Source organism: Monodelphis domestica, chromosome 6 (assembly GCF_027887165.1).
Source record: "Monodelphis domestica isolate mMonDom1 chromosome 6, mMonDom1.pri, whole genome shotgun sequence".
Taxonomy (NCBI): domain Eukaryota; kingdom Metazoa; phylum Chordata; class Mammalia; order Didelphimorphia; family Didelphidae; genus Monodelphis; species Monodelphis domestica.
The window spans coordinates 270912946-270940544 of NC_077232.1; the positions used below are offsets into that span (position 1 = coordinate 270912946).

The 27599-nt window shown below is 36.5% G+C and overlaps 1 protein-coding gene across 2 annotated transcripts in view; it reads right to left on the bottom strand.

Moving 5' to 3' along the window:
• CFAP299 (cilia and flagella associated protein 299) overlaps positions 1–27599 on the bottom strand; it is a 530824-nt gene that overhangs the window by 495751 nt on the left and 7474 nt on the right. For both annotated transcript variants that reach the window (XM_001371531.4, XM_056803233.1), the window contains exon 2: positions 12281–12411. In XM_001371531.4, coding sequence (XP_001371568.1) covers positions 12281–12411 — 131 coding nt within the window. The remainder of the gene's footprint in view (positions 1–12280; positions 12412–27599) is intronic.

Below are 27599 nucleotides of genomic sequence, written 5' to 3' on the forward strand. Positions count from 1 at the left end.
CAAAGTTGCAGGATACAAAATAAACCCACATAAGTCATCAGCATTTCTATATACTTCCAACTCATCCAAGCAGCAAGAGTTAGAAAGAGAAATTCCCTTTAAAATCACCCAAGACATATAAAATACCTAGGAATCTATCTGCTGAGACAAAAGCAGGAACTATATAAACCCAACTACAAAACCCTCTCAAAAAAATTAAAACTAGATCTTAACAATTGGAAAAACATTAATTGCTCATGGGTAGGACAAACTAACAATAAAAATGACAATCCTATGCAAATTAATTTACTTATTTAGTGCCATACCCATTGAACTACCAAAAAACTTCTTACTGAATTAGAAAAAAACATAACGAAGTTCATTTGGAAGAACAATAGATCAAGATATCCAGGGAAACAATGAAAAAAAAAATGGGAAGGAAGGAGGCCTTGTAGTCCCAGATCTCAAACTCTACCATAAGGCAGTGGTCATCAAAACAATTTGGTACTGGCTAAGAGACAGAAAGGAGGATCAGTGGTATAGACTTGGGGTAAGTGACCTCAGTAAGACAGTCTATGACAAACCCAAAGACCCCAGCTTTTGGGACAAAAATCCACTGTTTGACAAAAACTACTGGGAAAACTGGAAGACACTGTAGGAGAGATTAGCTTTGGATCAACACCTCCTACCCTACACCAAGATAAACTCATAATGGGTGAATGACCTGAATATAAAGAAGGAAACTACAAGCAAATTAGGCGAACACAGAATAGTATACTTGTCAGATCTTTGGGAAAGGAAAGACTTTAAAACCAAGCAAGAGCTAGAAAAAAAATCACAAAATGTAAAATCAATAATTTTGATTACATCAAATTAAAATGTTTTTGTATAAACAAAACTACTGCAACCAACATTATAAGGAAAGCAAACAATTGGGAAACAATCTTCATAACAAAAACCTTTGACAAATGTTTAATTGCTCAAATTTACAAAGAGCTAAATCAATTGTACAAAAAATCAAGCCATTCTCCAATTGATAAATGGGCAAGGGACACAAACAGGCAGTTCTCAGCCAAAGAAATCAAAACTATTAAAAAGCACATGAAAAAGTGTTCTAAATCTCTTGAAATTAGAGAGATGCAAATCAAAACAACTCTGAGGTATCACCTCACACCTAGCAGATTGGCTAACATCACAGATATGGAAAGTAATGAATGTTGGAGGGGATGCAGCAAAGTAGGGACACTAATTCATTGCTGGTGGAGTTGTGAATTGATCCAACCATTTTGGAGGGCAATTTGGAACTATGCCCAAAGGGTGATAAAAGACTGTCTGCCCTTTGATCCAGCCATAGCACTGCTGGGTTTGTACCCCAAAGAGATAATAAGGAAAAATACATGTACAAAACTATTCATAGCTGTGCTCTTTGTGGTAGCAAAAAATTGGAAAATGAGGGGATGTCCTTTAATTGGGGAATGGCTGAACAAATTGTGGTATCTCTTGGTGATGAAATACTACTGTGCTCAAAGAAATAATAACCTGGAGGAATTCCATAAGAACTGGAATGACCTCAAGGAATTGATGCAGAGTGAAAGGAGCAGAACCAGGAGAACATTGTACACAGAGACCGACACACTGTAGTACAGTCGAATGTAACAGACCTCTCCATTAGTGGCAATGCAGTGACTCTGAACAACTTGGAGGAATCTATGAGAAAAAAACATTATCCACATTCAGAGGAAAAACTGGACACAGAAACAGAGAAGAAATCATCTGTCTGAATACATGGATCGAGGGGATATGGCTGGGGATGTAGATTCTAAATGAAAATCCTAATGCAAACACCAACAACATGGAAATAGATTCTAATCAAGGACACATGTAATACCCAATGAAATTGTGCGTCAGCTGTGGGAAGGGTCAGTGGAGGCTAGGGAGGGAAATAATATGATTCTTGTATCCAAGGAATAATGTTTTAAATTGACTAAATAAATTAATTTTTAAAAATATAAAATATAAAATGTATTCAGAGAGTTTAGTCGAAAGAACTGAGCAGAAATATTCACTTTACTCTGATACTTTGGCTCTATCCCCCAAATTCATAATATAAAAAAAAAATAATATGAGACAAGAAGGTTTTGTGAGTAAGAGGAAGGGGAGACCACAAGTCCTCATTTATTTGTCAAGAAAACTTCCAAAGAAATATCATGAACTTTACCCATGCAAGGGGAGCATTAACAGCAACAACAAAAAGATGATACTGGTAGAAATACAATATAGTAAGCAGAGGACTTGACTGGGATAGAAAAGAAGATGGGGGAGGTTATTTGAATGAGGAAGATGTTAGGGAGAAGAATGTCTCAAATAATTCTGTTATATTCATTTCTATCTTGAATCTAAGTAGGTTTATCTTTGACTACACATAGACATCTGATTTGGGAATGCCTCCCACATATGTGATGAAGTTTCTATCTGTGAAAATATAGTCAATTTACTTTTCATTTAAAATTATTTGATGGTATGCTTGTCACATCTATGCCTTTGCATTCTTTTTACTTTTTGCCTAGAAAGTGTTTTATAGAGTCAATCTAGTGTTTAACTTTCACACTTCAAGCATTTATGTGATTTTATTAGTAACCTCATTTTCACTTTCAATTGGCAACCACATACATTTGTGACTATGTAGAGAAAAAAATGAGAGACATAATATGCACAAGGTTATATACAGAAAAAGGAAGAAAGTATTTGTAAAAGTGTTTGTGAATTGGGTCCAGAAGTGCAGAAACCTCTCAAATGACTGATGAGGGAATTGAAAAAATGGAAAAATGGCTAAGTTTCTGGATAAACGAGATGGTGATAACTCCCACCCTCTTGCATGCTGGCCCAACAATGTTCAGCTTTTTCTGGCACCTTGTCACCTTCCTGAGCATCCAGATCTGGCTGTGTCTGGCACAAAGTGGTCCTATGGGAGTATCAAGGGGACTTCCACTTTTTTCCTTCCACTTTTACGTGGAGCAATTGCAGCTTTTACTTTGCTTCAGACTCCCCAGGGGGCAGTCAGTTGTTTTTGATTTATCAACTCACTAGCACACAAAGACTCCCTTCCCCCACTTAAGGATTAAGTGAAGGTGTATATATTCCTAGTGGTTAACATTTAAAAAACCAGCAGGGGAAAATTAATCCCATCTTCACAGTTAAAAAAAAAAGTCCTTACCTTCTGTCTTAGAATTAATACTGGGTATTGTAAAAGAGAGCATCTTAATGCATGCAAAGGACATCATCTGTCAATCAAAAGGTAACATTCAGAATGTTACCAGGAAAAACAGTTGAAGCTAACCCCACAGCTGAACTGAACTGAGCTCTTCTGGCTTCTGAGAGAGAAGGGAAGAAGTTTTTGTGTGGTTGAGGGTGGTGGCTGAACCTGAAGAGCTAATTGTGTCTCTGGATTTGAATTAATCAATCTGAGATTATCTGGCTGTTTGGAAAAGAAGAAAGAAGAAAAATAATTGTCATCCAAATTCTCTGACTGCCCCTGCTTATATCTCCCTGACTGACTTTGTGTCACAGTTGTGACAGAACTGTCATTTCCCCAATACCCTCCTAATTCCTAGTATAGAGAATAGGGAAACTCCCTCCCTCTTACCTCATCCTCTATCCTTGTCCTGTCTTCCCCAGTAAACCTCCTTTCTTAAGAAAAGAGAAAATAGAGTATCTCCTCTGAAATCTCACAGTTCACCTTGAGTTACTTAGAAGGTGAATGACTAAAAGGGGGGAGGGGAAGGGAGGCAGGAGAGAGAGGGTGGAAAACAGGAGGTATTGAGGGAGGAGGGTAGGCAAAATCTTGATCTATTAGCCATCCAGTATTGATCAATAGACAGCCCTCAAAAGTATCTCTATAATCAATAGACAATTCTTGTATCCATTTATTACAGTATTGGTTCCAAGTGTAACATTTAAATTAATATCTAATAACTCCAAGTATTATATATTATAAAGCTTACTAATAATCACAAAGTAGAAAGAAAGAAATAGAAGTTCAGACCTAATTATCTAACAAAAAGTAAACCCATGTGTGTAGACTCTCCTGCCTGGCATAAAGCACACTTTCCCAGCCTCAATCAGGGAAAAGAGAGAGTGGGTGGAGCTACATAAAACTTTATCTCTAAAACTTAAGGATGTCATGTGAGAAGGAACATGGGAAGCTGGGAAAGAGAATTTCTGGGGAACAAATTCTAATTATATACAAGGCAGAAGAGTGGTAAAGGCTAGGTAATGGGGGTTAAGTGACTTGCCCAGGGTCACATACCTAGGAAGTGTCTGAGCCCACATTTGAACCCAGGACCTTCTATCTCTAAGTCTGACTCTCAATCCACTGAGATGCTTTGCTGCCCCCTCATGCAGTTTTTAATTCTCAAATATTTCTTCTGTGTCTCTTATACTTTATAATTGTGATAGGACCAATATCTATTAGAGTTCCCTTCTATTGTCTCCCCAACCTCCTTTATTCCCCTCAAAAGTTAGGCTAGTTTTCCTTAGGAGGAGAAAGCCATTCTGAGGATATGATTAACCTCAGCACCTCTGAAAGCAATATCCCAGTAGTGTCCGGCTGAATGGTTGTGGCTTCCTGGCTACCTAAAAATGTAAAAATTCTAACTCATGTGGAATCTGGTTCCTCAGACTTGGTGGATGCTCCAAATCTAATCAAATTATCATAAGACAGGGTTCCATAATGAGTAAAAAACCTCTCTGGTTGTGGCCAAAGTGAGACATGAACTGGCTGCTTGTAGTTGCCATAGCATAACTGCCTGCAGGCTCTGGTTGGAGCACCTGAAGTCAATCACCAACTAGGGCTTGAGTGAGACCAGAAGTACATCCAGCTTTGGACTATAAAAATTGCAATGACTAAATAGGACCCAGGAAAAAACAAACACACATAAATCCTGAAACCTGAGATAATATACAGCAACAAAATAGGAACTCTGGGACTCCCAGAAAAAAAAAAGTCCACAATTAAGTCTATTGGCCTCATCACTAAAATTTAAAAAATAAATAAAAATGAACAAGCTACTGATAACTATTATGGGGACAGAGAATATCATGGCTCAAACTCAGAGAACAGTGAAGCTGTTCCTACTTAAAAAACAGCAAAGAAATATAATAAATGGCCATGAGCTCAAAAAGAGCTTTTGGAAAAGTTTTTTTTTAAATGTCTAAAACCAAATGAGAAAGGAGGGAAAAAAAATAAAAGCACTGCAAGAAAATCAATAAAATTATAAGAAAGGTTGCCCAAATGGAAAAAAAGATCCATAAACTTAGGGAAGAAAATAATGTATTCAGAACTAGAATAGGACAAAGATAAACTGATGATTTCCTAAGACAACAAGAAATACTAAAGCAAAATCAAAAGAATGAAATAATAGAAAAGAACATGAAACACCTTATCACAAAAACAATTGACGTAGAAAGTAAAACAAAGAAAGATCAATATTAGAATAGTTTGACTCCCAGAAATCATCACAAAAAAACTGCCCAGAAATTTTAGAAATAAAGGGTAAAATAGAAATTGAAAAAAATCCAATAATCACCACCTCAACGAAACCAAAAGATTAAAATGCACAGGAATATTATTGTTAAGTTCTGTAGCTCCCAGGTTAAGGAGAAAATATTAAAAGTAACAGGAAAAAAGCAATTTAAATATTATGGCTTTAGAGTCAGAATAATATAAGACTTAACAGCCACAACATTAAAAGAACACAGGACATGGAACAAAGAATTTTACAGAGCAAAAGAACTCAACTTATGACCAAGAATAACATCCAAAAAAGATGAGCATAATTATAAGAGGGGAAAAAATGGACACTTAACAAACTAGAAGAGTTTCAATTATTCCTGGAGAAAATCCTAGAACTCAGCAGAAAATTTGACCTATAAGAAACAAGAAAAGGTAATGAAAGGCTAATCAAAGCAACCCCAAAGGTCAAATTGTTTATGATATGGGAAAATGCCATCTATGGCCCCTGGGAATAGCATCATTGCCTGGGTATTTTGAAGGGGCAGTTATGGATGGAAGACTCAAGATTGAGAGAATGGAATAGAATGAGCCAGAACAGTATGAATGGACCAAGAGGAGGCAGGGTAGAATACCTAGTTCATATGAAGGAGGAATGAGTTGGGGAGCTGCCATGGGGAAGGGGATAAGGGGGTAGAGGGCTAGGGGTACCAACTCTCATCAGATCTGGGATAAAGAGAAAACAAGACACATAGGAAGGTAAAAATTTTCTTAATGTACAGAGAGAAAAGGAGTAAAAGGGGACTGGGGTAAGGGAGGGTCTGAGAAGAGAAAGGAGGGCAAGGGGATAAGAAAAGGGAGAAAAGGATACGTAGAGGGTAATGCATATCAAGAGGTAGGGGAGTTAGATGAGGGAATAAGGGATCAAGAAGTAAGAGGACACAATTAAGAGATGAGAAAGGGATTTCTCACATTATTTAATTTTTTAAAAATATTTTTCCATGGTTACATGATTCATATTTTCTCCATCCCCTCTTTCTTCTCCCCTCCCATAACTGACAAGCAATTCCATTGGTTTATACATGTTTTATTATTCAAAACCTATTTCCATATTATTCATATTTGTAATAGAGTAATCTTTTAAAAACCATAAACCCCAATCATATACCCATATAACCAACTGATAAATTATGTTTTTATTCTGTGTTTCTACTCCCATAATTCTCTCTTTAGATATGGATAGCAGTCTTTTTCATAAGACATACAGGATGGTTCTTGATCCTTGCATTGCTATTATTAGTAGCAGAGACTGTTACATTTGATCATGTTTCAGTTACTGTGAATAATGTTCTCCTGGTTCTGCTTATTTCCCTCCACATCAGTTCATGGAGGTTTTCCAGTTCATATAGAAAAAAAGCATATCTTCATTCCTTATAGCACAATAGAATTTCATGACTATCATATACCACAGTTTGTTCAGCTATTCCCCAGTTGAAGGACACTCCCTCATTTTCCAATATTTTGCCACCACAAAAAGCATAGCTATACATATTTTTGTACAAACATTTTTTTTATCTCTTTGGGGTATAAACCTAGTAGTGGTATAGCTGAATCAAAGGGCAGGACATCTTTTAAAGCCCTTTGGGCATAATTTCAAATTTAAGGAAGGGATTTTTGAAAAAGTTGATAAGTAAGAAATAAGAGGTAAGAGGAAAGGGATAAGGGTGACATTTCAAAAGGTGGGCTAGTTTGGAACTAGGAGGGCAAGGGGAGAGGATAAGGGAGAATTTTGGGGAAAGGATACAAATAGGTATTGGTCAAAGGAAAATGGACATCTGAGGAGGGATATGACTGAGAGAAAGATGGGGACAAATAGCGAAGAGGAACAGAGTAGATAGAAATGCCCAACTGTATAATACTGAGTGTAATGGGATGAATTCACACATATGAAGAAAATGGATAATGGAAAGGATCAAAACCCAGGACCTTAAGATGTGTTGTTTATGAGAGACAAATAGAATGAAGTTGAGGGGCTTGGAACAGATTATGCCTCAGCTGATCCAGAGAAAGCAGGGGTAGCAGTCATAATCTCTGACAGAGTTGGGACTAAAAGAGATATAATTGAAAGGGATGAACAAAGTAGCTATATTATGTCAGAGAATGGCTAACTATGGATAATGAAGCATTATCAGTACTGGATCTGTATACACTAAGTGTTATAGCATTCAGATTTTTAAAGGAGAAACTATCAGATATAGATAATATTGTATATATTATGACATAATATAATATGAACAGGTCACAGATACAGATGGAAATACTATAGATAACAAAATAATAATAATGGTGAACTTTAATTTCCCTCCTCTCAGAACTTGGTAAATTTTACCAAAAAATAAATGAGAAAGAAGTTAAGGAGATGAAGAGGCCTTAGGTAAGTTAAATATAATAAATATCTGGAGAGCCCCCACATACCTACATGAGGTAAATAATACATTTAAGCCTGAGCATGCATATAATCCAAACTTAATTTCTGGTGGAGCACAGTAGCCAAGAGAGTATAAATGTTCTGCAAAAATCTTACCTTAACATTCATCATACTATGCAGACAATCCTGCATCCCTAAGGGTTTGTGGCACTGTAACACACAATGGATATGACCAAGCTGTAAAGACTTGTTTTGGAAAGATCATGGTCCTTGGTAATAGATTGTGCCTGCTGCTTATGGACCAATATAGCAAAATATGGTACTGGTAATATAGGTAAACTGAGAACCAGACAGGTTAAAGTGATCAAATTAAGTGCTGATAGGAACATAGAGAAACTGGCCTAATATTAAATTCCTAGAGCAGCTATAAATTTTCTTTTCTAGAAAACAAGATGGAATTTTACATTAAGAGCTGTAAAGCATTAAGAGCTGTAAAGCTATTCATGCTCATGGGCCTAGAGATCTCATTACTAGGTGTAGGTCTTAAGAGCATTATTGAAAGGATATAAAGCTGTGTTTGTATGAAAAATACTCAGGGAAGCTGTACTAATTATGACAAAATAACTAGAAATAACACAAATGAAATGAATGCTAACTAGATTGTGATATTTGATTATGATATATTATTTTATAATATTGAAATTACTAATATTGGAAATGTAGAGAAAATTAGGGAATACATGAAGAGATGAAAAGAGAATATGAATAATACATATCATAATTATATTAAAAAATTACTGCCATAAAATCAAGAGAAAATAGTATTCAAGAGAAACAAATCCAAAGGGAACTCAAAAGCAGAGGAAGTTTATATTAGCATACATATATACATTTACATATTGTTAAGCAAATTGTAAATAATGTGGAGCTTGTGGTCTTGTGCATAATCTTTTTTATGCATTTGTTTAGTAAAGTAAAAAATTTCTTGGGTGATGGTGGTGGTTACTAAGCTATAATTAAAAAAAGTAAAAAATAAAAGAGAGAAGGCAAGCAATTTGAAATAGATTACACATGTGCAGTCATGCAAAACATTTCCATATTAGCCATATTGCAAAATAAAACACAGACCAAAACCTCCAAAATGATAAAGTAAAATTGTATATTTCCAACTATATTCAGACTCTGTAATTCTTTCTCTGGAGGTAGACCACATTTTTCATCATAAATCCATCAGAATTGTTTTGGATCATTGTATTAGCAGACCCATTTAAAAAATAATATTTTATTTACCCTCCATTGCACATAAAAATAATTTTTAGTGTTCATTTTTTAAGGGTTTGAATCTCAAATTCTCTCCCTTTTCCTAAACAGACCTATTTTTTAAAGGAGATTAGAAGTATATAATAGGCAATCACCTAGATTTCATGATTTGAGGTGCACCAGGAAAGTATCTCAATCCATCTACTACTGTTTCACATTGTCTGAAATTAGCTTTGAATAAGAAGTCTCTCTTGATATTAGGTTTAAATTGTTTTCTTTGCAATTTGCATTGCTTCTGGTTGTTCCCTCTGGAGTCAAACAGAACTAGGATAATCTCTCTTTTACATAATGGCCCTTTGGAGACAGCTAAGTGAATCAGGGGATGGAGAGTAACGCCTGGAGATGGAGGTCCTGGATTCAGTTCTGGCCTCAAACACCTCCTACCTATGTGACTCTGGGCAAGTCACTTCACCCCCACTGCCGATCCTTACCTCATTTCTGCCTTGGGACCAATATACAGTATTGATTCTAAGATGGAAAATAAGTGTTTTTTTAAAAAAAATACATGAGCCCTATTTGAATTCTAAAAGGTGGCTACCCTGTTTCCTTTGAATCTCCTCTTTTCTAGATTAAGTATGCCAATTTCCTTCAGCTGTTTCTTCTATACAATGGGTTCTAGGTCTTTTTCTGGAAGATCACCTATCTGACAAGGTCCTTCAGAATAATGATTCCCAGAATAGAATTCAATATTCCATATAGGATGTAATCAGAGAAGTATACTAAAGGATTTTCCATCTTTAGCTTGGAAACTATTCTTTTCTTAAAGCAAGCTGAGGTCACATTAGGGTTTTTGGGTTGCCCCATCACACAGCTGAATCATATTGATCCATATGCATTCTCAGATCTTTCCCATCTAAACTTCTATCTATGCCTCTCCTAGATGTTATTTCATTAAGTAAATGTTAGTTGTTATTATTGTTATTAAATAAATATATACTCATGATCTATGAAAGAAAACAAATTTGGGTCAAGAACCACCATGAAAGAATGGGACTTTGGGCATAATGCCATTGTACAGCAAGACAGTACTTGGTAATAGAGGTGGGGGAATTCCAAAAAAGAGCTAGATAGACACCAAAGACATCATTTCTCTACTTCATACCATTTCTCAAGAGCAATAAAGGAGGAATGCTTTTTTAAACCTGAAGAGCACCCAAGGACCTGATTAGCCTTTGCTCCTCAGTCTCTGGTTGTGCTGCATATGGCAAGAGCAGACAGTTTATAAGGGAGAGACAACTACATCATTTTTTAGGAAAAAAAGAGATCTCAATGCCATAATGGTAAGCATTCAGAGCTTTAGCTCCCACAATACTTTCGAGGATAACATGATAACTTCCCTTCCCTCCTTCCTTCCTTCCTTCCTTCCTTCCTTCCTTCCTTCCTTCCTTCCTTCCTTCCTTCCTTCCTTCCTTCCTTCCTGAGAATAAGACGTTACTAAAACAGTAAAGGAGATGGTTGATGAAAAACAAGATCCTGTAAGAGATTAAAGTGAAAGGGATAAAGACAGCTGAAAGGTTAGCCTTCTTAAAGAGAAGGCCCGTCCCAGTTTCTGAGACAAATTTTTTAGAAGCAAAAGAAGTAAAGTTGAAATTCTATCCATTGAATAATCTTTATCTCAGTAAAGTAAGAGAAGTAATATTTATCTTCTTGATGCTTTTTGGCTTTACTAATTTAAAATGGTTACTTCCCTGTTACCATAGAGAAGAAAACACACACACACACACACACACACACACACACACACACAAATACACACACATACATAATCTTTAACCCCAAACAAGTCACTTGTGCTTTTAATAGTAAGTCTAGTCTACACATGAATCATTTTTGATATGAAATATGTTTGGTGAGCTATAAAGCCATATTTACATATATATTTGTTCCTCATGAAATTTATTTAGGTACCTTTATTCCTTACTACTCATATCAGCACAAAAAGTTTTCACCTTAACTTTTACCCAAGATATTATCCATTGATCATGTTTTGTGACCATTTAGATTATTTTAGTGGAAGTCTAGACTGACTACCAGAGTTCAATAATGTTAATGGGCTTTTGTATTAACAATGAGCATTAGTGCATTAAATTCCAGGCCTTCTAAGGTCTGGAACAAAATAATTACTAGCATTACCAATTAAAATTGGACATTCAAAGGATTAATTTAAATTCCACCAAGTAAATGGTACTGGTCCGTTCTTTGTTCTTTGGAGAAAATGTCTAAGGACTTTTTGTTCATAATGACAATGAACAGAGCTGAAGCAAAATCATAGTATAAAACGCTAATGGAAGAATCAATATCAAAGCAGTTCTCCTAACATTTAAAAATTAATGTCAAATTATTTTGACATTATTATAAGTTATTATTTTGACAACCAGAATGATTAATGCTTTGGCATACCTTTGTTAAGTAGCCTTGTCAATTTAATGGACATGTATGCTTCTGTTCTGTTAGTTTTCTTTTAGCATCATCATATCCTATACAATAGCTGACTAAAAATGTTTTTTCTAATTGAATTGAGTGTTCCATTGATTGGTAAGACATAATCAGTTTCCATGGATTACTTTAGACTTCACTACACATTCAAACATATTAACAAACATATTGCCTCCATGTTGTGAATATGAGGATCAAAGCACACTTTGGGGGAGGGAATAGAATCAAAATTAAAAATACAAAAGATTTTATAGACATTAGAAAAATAGCAAAGAATTGTAAATCCACAGTCACATCCATTTAGTACACACATTATTGAGTTACTTTTTAAAGAGATTTTATTGGCATGCTGACTATATGCATTTTTAATTTTATACATTAGTAGTACAGCATATAAGGTGTTTTTATAGCCAGCACATTCCAGTTGACTGATCTGTGTAATTTGTTGCAACCTTTTTAGCTCTAGCTACATCAACCAGTCTTTTTATAGATAAGAAAATCCCCCCCAAAAAAGATTGGGGTGGAGGTGGGGAAGGTGTTGGCTTTTCAGAAAGACTCAAGTTGGGAGGGGGATGGGTCATCTATTATTTTGGATATCAGCCACTTACTTTTTCTGAGTCCTTTCTGCAAGTCTTGCTATCTCAATAGCTGCTTTTCTTGCTTCAAAGTCTTCCCTTTTCACGACTTCTCCACTTCCTCTGTAGCCCAGCTCCACCAGCTGGCGGGCTAGGTCTTCATCCTCAAGAAAAACAAAATGAATCAGTGAATCTCCCTTATGTTTTCAGGGAAATGGCACATTGAATATTTTAAAATGTTAACACTCCTAACTGATTAAGTTTACATAATTAAAGTATTTATTATCACAAAAAATACCTTTATAAGTAAATGACTATTTTCTCATTTGTGAAATGAGAAATAATCATCCTTTTACTAGCCATCTCATGAGGCTATAGTGACTTTCAAGTAAGAGTATGTTTATAAATAGAATTTATTTATATATAAGGGATCATACTATTTAAATATAAGGTATTAATAGAATTGTTACTTTTTGACAAGTTAGATAATCACTATAAAGCATATTGCAAATTTTGCAGTGCTATGTAAATGTTATATGCAAAAATATAACTCACCCATTAAAGTATATCTTTATACCTTTGAAAAATGACTTTTCTTTTTTATCTACTAATAATTCACAATATAAATAACACAAAACTCCAAATTTGTTTTTAGAGTGTGAAAAGTAATAAATCCTATTTTAAATTCAAGTCACAGAAAAGTTGTAAACAGTTAATAAATTGATTTCAAAATAATAAAACTAGAGACAATGTTTCAAGAAGGATCTTTCTTTAAGCAATCAAAAATAATTGCATGAAAATGTGTTGCTTTTATAGGGACTTACCTTTTCAATTATTTACTTCCTTGAACTCATTCTTATCTCTGAATTTCCAGTAAATTGCTGGTATGTCATATTGTAGCTTAATAGGAGCAGATGAATTTCCTACTAAACTTCAAAGATATTTCCATGTAATATCTCTATTAATAAAAATAAACTGAAATGTAAAAATGACCCCTAAACTAGAGAGTACTAGTAAGGAGTTTTCAATTAATTGTAGTCATAATTGCATAACAATATTAATTTAGAACATTTAGAACTCTTTCAATATGTGAAAAAGTTTGTTACATTTTTTTATGTGAATACTGCATTCCTCTATACAGATTGCAGTCCCTCTATGCTTTATGATCATACTACCCTTGTGGAGAAGATAGAGAGATATGGATTAGATAACAATACAAACAGATGGATTTACAACTGGTTCAATAGTCAAACTCAGAGTAATTGTGAGTGGTCCAAATCATTAGGGTAGCTAAGTGATGCAAAAGATAAGAGTTCTAGACCTGGCATCAGGAAAACTCATCTTCTTGAGTCCTAATCTGGCCTCAGAAATTTACTACCAGCTGTGTGACTTTGAGCAAGTCTGTTTGTTTCAGTTTCTTCATCTGTAAAATGAACTACAGAAGGAAAAGGTAAACTTTCTTTGCTTAGGAAATCCAAAATAGAGTCATGAAGAGTTGAACACAACAATGAAAAAAAACAATTGAACAACAAAATAACAGCAACCAATATCAATGTGGTTGAAGGGCTTCATTGGAGTACCTCACGGTACTCCAGTGCTGGAGCCTGTGCATTTTCATCAGTGACTTGAATAAAGGTATAAAAGGCAACCTCATCATATTTGAAGATGACACCAAGCTGGGAGAGAAGGTTGATACAATGGACGACTGACAAAGACAAGATCTAAAAATGTCTTGACACACTAGAGTACTGAGATGGAATTAAGATCAAGTCAATAGATATAAATAAAATAAATATAAAGTCTTAAAGTTGTATACCTGAAATCAACTTCCCAGGAGTAAGATGGAGGAGATATAGAAGTCATTCTGACAAGGGACACACTAGAGTACTGAGATGGAATTAAGATCAAGTCAATAGATATAAATAAAATAAATATAAAGTCTTAAAGTTGTATACCTGAAATCAACTTCCCAGGAGTAAGATGGAGGAGATATAGAAGTCATTCTGACAAGGGTCTTTTGGTAGGGAGGTAGATGACAGTGCACTGAATGCAAGCTTAATATGAACAGGGTGATATGGTGGCCAAAAAGGCTAAGGCAATCCTGGGTGCCATTAAGATGATGTCTAGAAACAGGGAAGTGATTGTTGTTTTCAATCACATATGGGACCCCATTTGGAATTTTCTAGGCAAAGATATTGAAGTGGTTTACCATTTCCTTCTCCAACTCATTTTACAGATGAGGAAACTGAGGCAAATAGGGTTAAGTGACTTGCTCAGGTTCCCACAGCTACTAAGTTTCTGAAGCCAGATTGGAATTCATGAAAATAAGTCTACCTGTCTTCAGACCCTGCATTCTAGTCACTGTACCATCTAGTGACTCCTAGGAAGGTGAAAGTTCCACCATATTCTGCCCTAATCTGGGCTCACTTGGAGTACTGTGTTCACCTTTAGAGATCACAGGTTAAGAAGGACATGGATAAGCTCTAGTGCTTCTTCAGAGCAACAAAGATGACAAAGGGCTTTGAGTGCACATATGAGGATTGGTTGAAGGAACTAGACAGGATCAGTCTGGAAAAAGACTTGATGTGTGTATGTGATAAAGTTATCTTCAAGATTTGAAGAGTGGTAATGTGGAAGATACGTTAAACTTATCCGAGGGCAGAACTAAGGACAATGAACATCAGTTACCAAGAAGCCAATTTAGTTTAAGTACTTCCACTTTGAAAATTGCCCTGCAATATATATTCTCTGCCCTCATTCTTCTCAGGGTCAGGGTTTGACATCCTCCTCTCCCCCACCAAGATTCTAGAAGAACCCTGAGGGGATTGGGGTGTCTCCTTTAAAAAAATAGTTGGATCCCCTACTAGTAGTACTCTCCCCATTAGTCATACAGCAGTGACTTAACATTAACTTTTACAAAAGGGCATTTATTTTTTATATAAATTTTTATTTAGATTAAATGTCAATACAATGCCCTAATATTTGTTTTCTGATGTTTTGCAGTCCATGTTCTGTCTTTTTCCCATTCTTTCTCTCTTCCCAAGAAGACAGGTAATATGATATGTACATATGTATTATATAATATATATTTCTTTGTCATGTGAAAGCAGACATTTATTGTTACACTAGACAAAACTTCACAAAGGAAATAAAGAATAGTAAAAAGAATATTTATTTTAAAGACATGCCCACAGCAAATATATGAGAATTCTCCTCACAGGGGTGAGAGAACATACTCTTCCCTGTAACCACCTTTATCTCTGAGGGAGTAGGCTCAAATTTAGCTCAGTTCCTAACTGATCTCAACAAATTCTTTTCTTTTCTCTTAAACAACAACAACAACAACCCAACCCTAATCTTCTGTCTTAGAATGAATACTGGATTCTGATTCAAGGAAGAAGAGTAGGAAGGGCTAGTCAATGGGAGTTAAGTGACTTGCCCACAATCAAACAGTTAGGATGTGTCTGAGGCCATATATGAAGCAAGAACTTCAGTCTTCCTTCCACTGAGATACCCAGCTGCCTCCTCTTATTTTTTTTTTAATTTTATAATATTTTATTTGATCATTTCCAAGTATTATTCATTAAAGTCAAAGATCATTTTCTTTTACTCCCCCCCAACCCCCATTGCCAACGCGTGATTCCACTGGGTGTCACATGTGTTCTTGATTCGAACCCATTGCTATGTTGTTAATATTTGCATTAGGGTTTCCTTTAGAGTCTCTCCTCTGTCATGTCCCCTCAACCACTGTAGTCAGGCAGTTGCTTTTCCTCGGTGTTTCTACTCCCATAGTTTATCCTCTGCTTATGAATAGTGTTTTTTCTGCTGGATCCCTGCAGATTGTTCAGGGACATTACATTGCTACTAATGGAGAAGTCCATTACGTTCGATTATACCACAGTGTATTAGTTTCTGTGTACAATGTTCTCCTGGTTCTGCTCCTCTCACTCTGCATCACTTCCTGGAGGTTGTTCCAGTCTCCATGGAACTCCTCCACTTTATTATTCCTTTTAGCACAATAGTATTCCATCACCAACATATACCACAATTTGCTCAGCCATTCCCCAATTGATGGGCATCCCCTCGTTTTCCAGTTTTTGGCCACCACAAAGAGCGCAGCTATGAATATTTTTGTACAAGTCTTTTTGTCCATTATCTCTTTGGGGTACAGACCCAGCAGTGCTATGGCTGGATCAAAGGATAGATATTCTTTTATTGCCCTTTGTGCATAGTTCCAAATTGCCCTCCAGAATGGCTGGATCAGTTCACAACTCCACCAGCAATGAATTAATGTCCCTACTTTGCCACATCCCCTACAGCATTCATTACTTTCCTTTGCTATCATGTTAGCCAATCTGCTTGGTGTGAGGTGATACCTCAGAGTTGTATTGATTTGCATCTCTCTGATTATAAGAGATTTAGAACACTTCTTCATGTGCTTATTAATAGTTTTGATTTCTTTATCTGAGAACTGCCTATCCATGTCCCTTGCCCATTTATCAATTGGAGAATGGTTTGATTTTTTGTACAATTGATTTAGCTCTTTATAAATTTGAGTAATTAAACCTTTGTCAGAGGTTTCTATGAAGATTTTTTCCCAATTTGTTGTTTCCCTTCTGATTTTAGTTACATTGGTTTTGTTTGAACTAAAGCTTTTTAATTTGATGTAGTCAAAATGATTTATTTTACATTTTGTGATTCTTTCTATGTCTTGCTTGGTTTTAAAGTCTTTGCCCTCCCAAAGTTCTGACATGTATACTATTCTGTGTTTACCCAATTTACTTATGGTTTCCTTCTTTATGTTTAAGTCATTCACCCATTTTGAATTTATCTTGGTGTAGGGTGTGAGGTGTTGATCCAAACCTAATCTCTCCCACACTGTCTTCCAGCTTTCCCAGCAGCTTTTATCGAATACTGGATTTTTGTCCCAAAAGCTGGGATCTTTGGGTTTATCGTATACTGTCTCGCTGAGGTCACTTTCCCCCAGTCAATTCCACTGATCTTCCTTTCTGTCTCTTAGCCAGTACCAAATTGTTTTGATGACTGCTGCTTTGTAATATAGTTTAAGGTCTGGGACTGCAAGGCCCCCATCATATGTGTTTTTTTTTTCATTATTTCCCTGGATATCCTTGATCTTTTGTTTTTCCAGATGAATTTTGTTGTGTTTTTTTCTAAATCAGTAAAGAAATATTTTGGGAGTTCAATGGGTATGGCACTAAATAGATAAATAAGTTTGGGTAGGATGGTCATTTTTATTATATTGGCTCATCCTATCCATGAGCAGTTAATGTTTTTCCAATTGCTCAAGTCTAGTTTTAGTTGTGTGGAGAGTGTTTTGTAGTTGTGTTCATATAGTTCCTGTGTTTGTCTCAGGAGATGGATTCCTAGGTATTTTATTTTGTCTAAGGTGATTTTGAATGGGATTTCTCTTTCTAGTTCTTGCTGCTGAGCTGTGTTGGAGATATATAGAAATGCTGATGACTTATGTGGGTTTATTTTGTATCCTGCAACTTTGCTAAAGTTGTTGATTATTTCAATTAGCTTTTTGGTTGAATCTCTAGGATTCTTTAAGTAGACCATCATGTCATCTGCAAAGAGTGATAACTTGGTCTCCTCCTTGCCTATTTTGATGCCTTCAATTTCTTTTTCTTCTCTAATTGCTACTGCTAGTGTTTCTACTACAATGTCAAATAGTAGAGGTGATAATGGGCATCCTTGTTTCACTCCAGATCTTATTGGGAATGCATCTAGTTTATCCCCATTGCAGATGATATTAGCTAATGGTTTTAGATATATACTGTTTATTATTTTTAGGAACGACCCTTCTATTCCTATGCTTTCTAGTGTTTTTAATATGAATGGTGTTGTATTTTATCAAAGGCTTTTTCTGCGTCTATTGAGATAATCATGTGGTTCTTGTTGGTTTGCTTGTTGATGTGGTCAATTATGTGGATGGTTTTCCTAATATTGAACCAGCCCTGCATCCCTGGTATAAATCCTACTTGATCATGGTGGATGACCCTTCTGATCACTTGCTGGAGTTTTTTTTGCTAGTATCCTATTTAAGATTTTTGCATCTATATTCATTAGGGAGATTGGTCTATAGTTTTCCTTCTCTGTTTTTGACCTGCCTGGTTTTGGAATCAGTACCATGTTTGTGTCGTAAAAGGAGTTTGGTAGAACTCCCTCTTTGCTTATTATGTCAAATAGTTTGTATAGTATTGGGATTAACTGTTCTCTGAATGTTTGATAGAATTCACTGGTGAATCCATCAGGCCCTGGGGATTTTTTCTTAGGAAGTTCTTTGATGGCTTGTTGGATTTCATTTTCTGATATGGGATTATTTAATAATTCTATTTCTTCTTCTGTTAGTCTAGGCAGTTTGTATTTTTGTATATATTCATCCATATCACCTAAATTGGTGTATTTATTGCCATATAATTGGGCAAAGTAATTTTTAATGATTGCCTTACTTTCCTCTTCATCGGAGGTGATGTCCCCCTTTTCATCTTTGATGCTGTTAATTTGCTTTTCTTCCTTCCTTTTTTAAATTAGATTGACCAGTACTTTGTCTATTTTGTTTGTTTTTTCAAAGTACCAGCTTCTTGTCTTATTTATTAAATCAATAGTTCTATCACTTTTAATTTTATTAATTTCTCCCTTAATTTTTAGGATTTCTAGTTTGGTTTTCTGCTGGGAGTTTTTAATTTGATCGTTTTCAAGTTTTTTTATTTGCATTTCCAATTGATTGATCTCTGCTCTCCCTAGTTTGTTGATATATGCAGTCAGGGATATGAATTTACCTCTGATTACCGCTTTGGCTGCATCCCAAAAGGTTTGAAAGGATGTCTTGCCATTGTCATTTTCCTCGATGAAATTGTTAATTGTTTCTAAGATTTTTTCTCTAACTAAATTTTGGAGTATCATATTATTTAATTTCCAATTAGCTTTTGATTTGGTTTTCCATGTACCATTACTGAACATTATTTTTATTGCCTTGTGATCTGAAAAGGCTGCATTTATTATTTCTGCTTTTCTGCATTTGTGTGCCATATTTCTGTGACCTAATGTATGGTCAATCTTTGTGAATGTGCCATGCGGTGCTGAGAAGAAGGTGTATTCCTTTTTATCCCTATTTATTTTTCCCCATATGTCTATTAATTCTAATTTTTCTAAGACTTCATTCACTTTCACCTCTTTCTTATTTATTTTTTGGTTTGATTTATCCAAATTTGATAATGGTTGGTTTAAGTCTCCCACTAATATGGTTTTACTGTCTATTTCTTCCTTCAATTCTCCTAGTTTCTCCAGAAATTTGGGTGCTATATTATTTGGTGCATACATGTTGATTAGTGATATTTCCTCATTATCTAAAGTCCCTTTTAACAAAATATAATTACCTTCCCTATCCCTTTTGATCAGGTCTATTTTTGCATTGGCTTTATCAGATATCATGATTACCACTCCTGCCTTCTTTCTATCAGTTGAGGCCCAGAAGGTCTTACTCCATCCTTTAATTCTGACCTTGTGGGTATCAACCCGCCTCATGTGTGTTTCTTGAAGACAACATATGGTAGGGTTTTGGATTCTAATCCATTCTGCTATTCGTCTACGTTTTATGGGTGAGTTCATCCCATTCACGTTCAAAGTTATGACTGTCATTTGTAGATTCCCTGGCATTATGATATCCTTCCCTAATTCTAACCTTTTCTTCTTCAGCTCTACCTTTTAGTCCAGTGATTTACTTTAAATCAGTCCCCCTTGTCCCCTCCCTTGATATGTTTCCTTTTTTAGTCCCTCCCTTTTTGTTCCCTCCCCCTCCCCCCTCTCTTTCCCTCCCCTTTTGTTTTCCCTCTCCCTCTCCCCCCTTGGTTTTCCCTTCTCCCTACCCTTGTTGGGTAAGATAGAATTCAAGATCCCAATGGATCTGGGTGTTTTTCCCTCTCCGAGTTGATTTCCCTGAGATTAAGGTTTAAGTAAAAATTCTCTTCCTCTCCTTCTTATAGGAGTTTCCTCCCCCCCCCCCCATATGAATCTTTGTGTGAGAAAGATTATTCTATTTGGTCTTTCTTTTCCCCCTATTTACACATTACATTTCCCCCACATGTTAGTATACATAGATTGATATAAATGTAGTCCTTATAGAAGAGAGTTTGAGTAAAAGAAGAAGATAACATTTTTCTCCTTTTCCCTTTCCTTCATATTTACCTTTTCAGGAATTCCATGCTCTTTGTTTTTCGGTGTCGAACTTTCCACAGAGCTCTGGTCTTTTCTTTGCAAAAACTTGGAAATCTTCTATTTTGTTGAATGCCCATACTTTCCCTTGGAAGTATATAGTCAGTTTTGCTGGATAGCTGATTCTTGATTGAAGACCCAGCTCTATTGCCTTTCTGAAGATCATGTTCCATGCCTTACGATCATTCAGAGTAGAAATTGCAAAGTCTTGTGTGACCCTGATTGGCATTCCTTTATATCTAAATTGTCTCTTTCTGGCTTCTTGTAGGATTTTTTTCTTTTGTTTGAGAGCTTTGGAATTTGGCAATGACATTCCTGGGAGTTGTCTTTTGGGGGTTTAGTGTAGAGGGTGTTCTGTGAGCTCTGTCAGTGGCTGTATTGCCCCCTTGTTCTAGAATCTCTGGGCAATTTTCTTTGATTATATCTTTTATTACGATGTCGAGTTTGCTATTTATTTCTGGCTTTTCTGGAAGTCCAATTATTCTTAAATTATCTTTTCTCCCTCTATTTTCCAAATCTGTCACCTTGTCAGTGAGATATTTTATGTTCTCTTCTAATTTCTTGGTCTTTTGGCTTTGCTTTATTAGTTCTTGCTTTAAAGCCTGGTTTTCCTTTTCAGTTTGGTCAAACTGGTTTTGTAGATGCGTGAATTTCTTTTGCATTATTTCCCATTTTTCCTCCCAGAAGGCTTCCATCTTTTTGATCATTTCTGATTCATATTCTTCATGGGTTTGTGGAGAGTTTCCATTTCCTTTGGAAGGTTTTGGAGCCTTTGCTTGTGTTTCCTCTTCTATCTCCTCTGTGTTTTGTATTTTTGCTTCATAAAATGTGTCCAAAGTCGCCCCCTTCTTGTTTTTTTTTGGAATTTTGGGTTTTTTGTGCTTCTGTGGAGTTTGCCATCTCTATCTGAGTGGGGAGGATTAGCTTTTCTTATCTCTGTCTGGTGTTCAGAGGTTTTAGCCCTAGGCAGATTGTCGGTTCTATGAGGGGGGAGGGGCCGCGGCTTCCTGGAGCTCTGAGGGCTGGTGATAGGATTAACCTCAGACTGAGTATGCCCTCAGGCAGCGACCTTCAGTGAGACCCAGATGGAAGGTTCTGATCAGCGGGGCTACAGGCTCCCTCTTCTCTCTCTGCCTCCCTGCTGTCTGGGTGCCCCTGCGACTGGCTCAGGTAATTTTCAGGGGGTGGCCCTCAGAACAGCCGGCTCCCGAGGCCCCCCTTCCTGCCCTGAGGTTCCTGCTGCTGCCTCGGTCCCAGCACTCTGGGTTGGGGAGGATGGGTCCCCCAGCTGCCTCCTCTTGACAAGTTCCCATATAGTTGTGGCATCCCTGCTGAATGAGTTCTTATACTGGGCTGGAGTGCCCAAGATCCATCCCAAAGATCGATCCTTACTCCTAAGGGGATTCATTCTGGCTGGTGGTTAAGTCCAACTTACATTCCCTCATCTCTCAATGGCAAAGGCTCCACTTCCTTTACCATGTGCCATGATTGAAGGAATCTCCAAAATCTCAGAATCAAATAAGACAAAGGGACCAGAGACTGGATGCCTTTGAAGCTAATCAAATAACCTCCTCTCCAAAACAAATTAGCCATTTGGAGCTAGTCATGGAAGGCTTATTCATACCCCACAGTTGGTCTCTCCAAGGTGCTTCCCTTCCATGTCATCACATTTCTCTTGAAAGCAGGCTTCCCAAATAAGACCTGTGGAGAGATGCCTTCCAGACACATATGACAGATTCCACTTGCAATTATACTGGAAACAACCCCAGTTTCTAACTGCAAGTTGCTTAGTTTCTCTAGTAACCATAAGATACTCTGCTTTTGGTGTCCAGGAAGGTGTTACCTAACTGTAGGCAATACATGAACATTTACTAAGCATTTTAGTGTGTGCCAGGCACTGTGCTAAAAATGCTAGCTTAATCTAAATATCCCAATTTTGGTACTCTTTTAAGTCTAGGGTCCCCCCCACCCCAACCTCCTTGTGGCTGATTGCCTATGTCTGATATTTCGAATCTCCTTTTTATTGCTACGTAATCACACTCTAGGGACTGAAGGGCTTTTGACTAATTTGCAGAAGATATCTCTAAAATTAATCAGTGAGTCTAATAAAGCACTGAGCAATCTTATGTTCAACGGAAATATTGATCTTTATTGCAACAGATTCCAACAACCAATTCCAATAAGTAGTCTAATTCCAATAATCCAGAATCAAACCCATGACAAAATGGGGCAGGAGAGATAGACTTCAAAGCATGGTAAATGACAATTCTGACAAAACCACTCATTTGTATTCTCAGTGGAAAACTACAAACTGCAAAACATGGCTTTATACACACAACACACTGCAAAATGGAAAAGAATACACGATATTCTTAAGACAATTATAGTGAACTACCCACGGCACTAAGTGAATTTTTTTTTCTTGATGCATAACAAATGCAGCATGGTGTCCAAAGGAATTGGTTTGGGAGTCAGGAAAATGGATTCAAGTCCTACCTCTAACACTTGCTGTGTGAGCCTGAGCAAGTTGCTTATAAATTATGAGGCAGAGGCTAGAAGAAGCTGCATCATGGATATTCCCCATATTAACAAAATCAACAAGGTTCAATATTTTAAAAGTAATAATAGAAAAATGTCTACATTGTTTAACTGGAGGACAGAGAGCCCTGCAGAACAGTAACATTTAACACCTGCCTTCAGGCAAATGCAGTCTGTAGTTCAAATATGCAATGCAAAACTTAGTAAATGCCTCCACCTAGTGGAAATGATAATCAACCAGAAAAAAAAGGGTAAAGCTCTATTTTTCCCTTCAAGGTTGATACATTAGGCTTGAATTCGATTATAATTCAAAGAGATACAAGTTAATATTTCTTTTAAGATGTTGACACAGTTATATCTACACCTCACAAAACTTCTGTTCTGGGAGTTCATGCTATGGGCATAAAAAGAACACTCCACAGTGAGTTCTTTAGCAATGGAGCTCACCCCAGGCCAAATTCCATTCTGTAGGCAATGGTGTTCTTGTAAAATAGATTTCCTTTTATCTTTGATCACAAAGCACAAAGCACAAACTCTCCCTTTGGCAGAGAGAGAAGTTGCTCAACAAATGTCATTGATGAGGATGGGCACTAAGTCTGTGATGTGAATAGTGGCAGGGTGAGGAACTTTCCCTACCAATGAAGGTTAGCACCTTCTCTGTAACTTATAGTCTTCATTGCTAAGTTACATGACTAGGCCAAGGTCACACAATCCTTTTCTATCAGAAGCAGGACTAGAACCCAGGGGTTCCAAATCTAGTATACTATCCACTACACCATATTTTCCCCTTCAAATGATATTGGCTCACACCAAGTAAAATAAAAATATGAGAAATTTTTCCTGCTTAACTTTGATTAAATAATTGCTTTTCTCTAACAGATTTGAATAGTCTCCAATAGTATATTCTGAAATAAATCTGAGGCAAGAAAGTACTTTAAAGATTGCCCAAACATGTTATTAAATGCAGTCATAAAATTAACCTTGTAAAGTTTAAAATAAGAATTGGAATTGGAGCAAAGATGACATTGTTTTAAATCCTGCCTCTTACAATTACTAGTTGTGTGACTGGGCAAGTCTCTTAAATTTTCTGATTCTTAGTTTTGTCATCTGTAAAATGAGAGGATATGATGTTAAGGTCCCTTCTTCCTGCTCTAAATATATGAACCTAATAATAAAAAATGAAATCTCTCCTCTATTATTAATAATCACATAAGCTTCAAAAATCAAAGAATTCTATGACAGGGCATATGAGTCCTAGGCTTAGTTCTAGGCATATAATATTATCTTGGCTAAACATTTCAAAGTTTTATTTCAATGGCCTTATTTATAAATACTTATACATGTAACTTAATTGTTGTTGTGAACTCAGATTAGTTATTTTTATTTTGCTATTCATTACAACATTTTATCAACAATTTAAGAGTACTAAAAAGAAAGAATGAGACCAATTCCATTTTGGAGCTTTCTTGACAATTAGAACAGATTTGAAATCACAAGGACACTTATGAATCAAAATGTTTTAGAATATAAAATATAAATATCCCACTTGGAAAACGTAAACACAGAAACCACAAAAAGTATGATATCACTGACATTTTTTCACTATTGCTTAATTCATTCCCCCATTTAAACCTTCGAAAATATAAATCAGTGCCATGTAGAAATGAAAACTCATGGCAATCTGACTCTGTTTCCCCTGTTTAAATAAGTAAAATATTTTGGCTTATGTGACTGTGACTCAGTGCTTTGTTTTGATAGGAAAAATAAAATAATAAGTCTCCTTCCAGTGATAATCTATTTACTGGGACTCTAATCTATTTCTGGAACTTCTGTGGTTTTATGACTCAATATTCACTTGAGAAAATAAAAATGAAGACTTGGCAGAGTGACCCTAACTACAAGCTCAAACTGGTGAACTCCCCAGTAATCAACCGTCTGGCCTCTTTGGACAAGATAAACATGCTAACCCCGCTGGCACCATCCAAGTTAATAGTCTCAGTACAAGCTAGTTTCCAAATCTAAGAAGCATACAATGCCCAAAGCTGTCCCAAGACAAGGGAGACTTTTCTTTGACTTGAAAACAAACAACAAAACCAAAACAAAACCTGAATGATCCTGGATCAGTCTCATGCCGCTCTAATAAATGCTGAGGTTACATGAAAGGCATTTTACACCTCCAAAAATGTGGTTCCTAAGTAACTTTCTAGGGTTTTTTATTTTTTCTTTCATGAAAATCTGTACCAGCCAAACAGAATTTAGGTCTTTCTCCACCCTGACTCTCCATTTCCCATCTCCAAATATTTTCCTGGAATACGATCTCTCTTTATCTCTTAGAATTCTTGTCTTTCTCCAAGGCTCAGAATTAGTGGCACCTTCTTTTTGTGTTCTGATTCAATCAGCTATTCATTCTCCCTTCTTCTGGTATCTCCTCCACTTCCTCCAAGGAGCACATAAAGTCCTTGAGATCTGGTACTGCTTGTCCCCCTTTATATCCCTAGAGTCTAAAGAGCTTCATACATTTATTTTTCAGCCTGGGACTATGATTTCATTGGTTGTGGTGAGGTGTTCCTTATTAGGAAACCCCTCCTTCTATCAATGCAGATTTGCAAACTACTGTGCAACTTTTGGTCTTTCAGAGTTGGCTGGGGGCATGAAGAGTTGGCATGACTTACTCAAAGCCCATATACCCTGTATGTGCCAGAGGTAGACTTGGACCCAGGTCCTCCTGACTACAAGACTGACTTTCTATTATACTGTCCTGTTTCTTGCCTTGTACATATTAAGCTCCTAGTAAATATCTATTGAGGAATGGTAGGAACCAGTACAACTGAGTTCTCCATAAGCTCCTACAAACAAATTTCAAAAAATGTACTAGATCAAATTTTATGGGGAAATCCAGAAAAAATGTTATGTGTAACATTTGTCAAGGCTCAGTTTAGTATAGGGAGAGAGAGACTGAGGATGGGAAGATTGAAAAGGGAGCTGGTATGGTAATGTTCCCAGGTAGTGAGGCCCTGGGCTGTGCATGGAGAAATGAGGATGTTCAGAAGCCAATAGCAATAGTACTATGGCTCAGAACCCAGACCCAGAGAAGGACCTTGTTTCCAGTATCCATGGAGGAATAAACAGGGCAGGAATCCCTGATGAAAGAGGAACCTACAATTCTGCAACTCTGAGCCAAGAGAACTTTCTAGTTGACTGATTGTCAAGGAGTTTGGCAGCAGTCTATTGTTGCTTACACTGAAATCCAGGTCAGGAACCTGCAAAGCTCAGATGTGGGAAGAGGAGAGATGATAAAATAACATTATTCTCAATAACCCAAGAAAACAGCAACAAGATCAGCTCAAACCTTTTTTTCCAGAAGGGTCACAGAGCCCAACCCTAACATCAAGTCTGAAGTCAAGAAGTAAACTGGAATACAAACAAACAAAAAAAAAACCTTACCATAAAAAAACTATTATGGTGGCAGAACACTCAAGAGAGAAGAATAATTCCAAACCATTTACAAGAAAAGCCTCAGAGGAATCCAACTACAATCAGTGGAAGAGGTGAATTGAGAGTTCAGAGTTAAAAAAAAATTTTTATAAGTGAAATTAAAGTTCCTGAGGTAAAAATATTGAGAGCTATAGAATAAAAATTATGAAGGTAATTAATATTTAGGCAAAAAACCTTTCCCAAACGACAAACTTCCTAAAATTAATATAATTCAAATAGAATCAATATTTCCACAAGGCAAGAAATATTTTTTTAAAAAGCCAAAGACTGGAAAAAATAGAAGAAAACATAAAGTATATCATAGCAAAAACAACTGGCCTGGAAAACAGATGGAGAAAAAAAATAAGAACCTTTCGACAATCATAATGTAACCCTTAGCCAGTTGTATGTATCTCTCACCTGTAAAGACTGGATTCACTCTCCCCTTGCCTATTTTTTAATTTAATCAACCAAAAGCATAGACACTCCTACTTAACACTAAGTAGAGGAGGTCCACAAGCCACTTACTAAAGTGGGTGACAACCCCAGAAACGACTGCCCGCTGGCCAGTGCTAAGCAAAATTAAAGACTGCAATTGGTGTAAAGTGGAGGAAGGGACGGGAAGCAATGTAAAAAAAGGACTTTAAGTGGTGATGAACTTCCTGTGCAAGGGGGCCTGAATTTTAGCATTGAAGGAACTTGGACTGGGATTGTGGCTCTTGGACTGCTTCTGATAATCCTGGTAAGACTGTTCCGGGATCTTCTCCCTTTGGATCTTCTCCTACTGAGTAAAAAGATGATCTTCCTTTCCTGGTTTCTGGAGAGGCCTCCCCTCCTTCGAGGAGGCTATGTGGGTTGAACCCTTACTTAATTCAACCCCACGTTCTCCTAATATGCCCTACATGGGTTGAGCTGGGACCGGAGCACCATTTAGGGTGATAAGCTAGACTTCTTACTCTACACTCTCTCATTTCTCTATTTTCACACTCTCCATCTTTTTTGTAAATAAAAGCTGCTAAAAGTCATTTTGACTTGGGCTGTATTAATTTTAAAATCAGTAACCACTGTGTTATCTTAAAATTCTCATATATTTTAGTCAAACCCT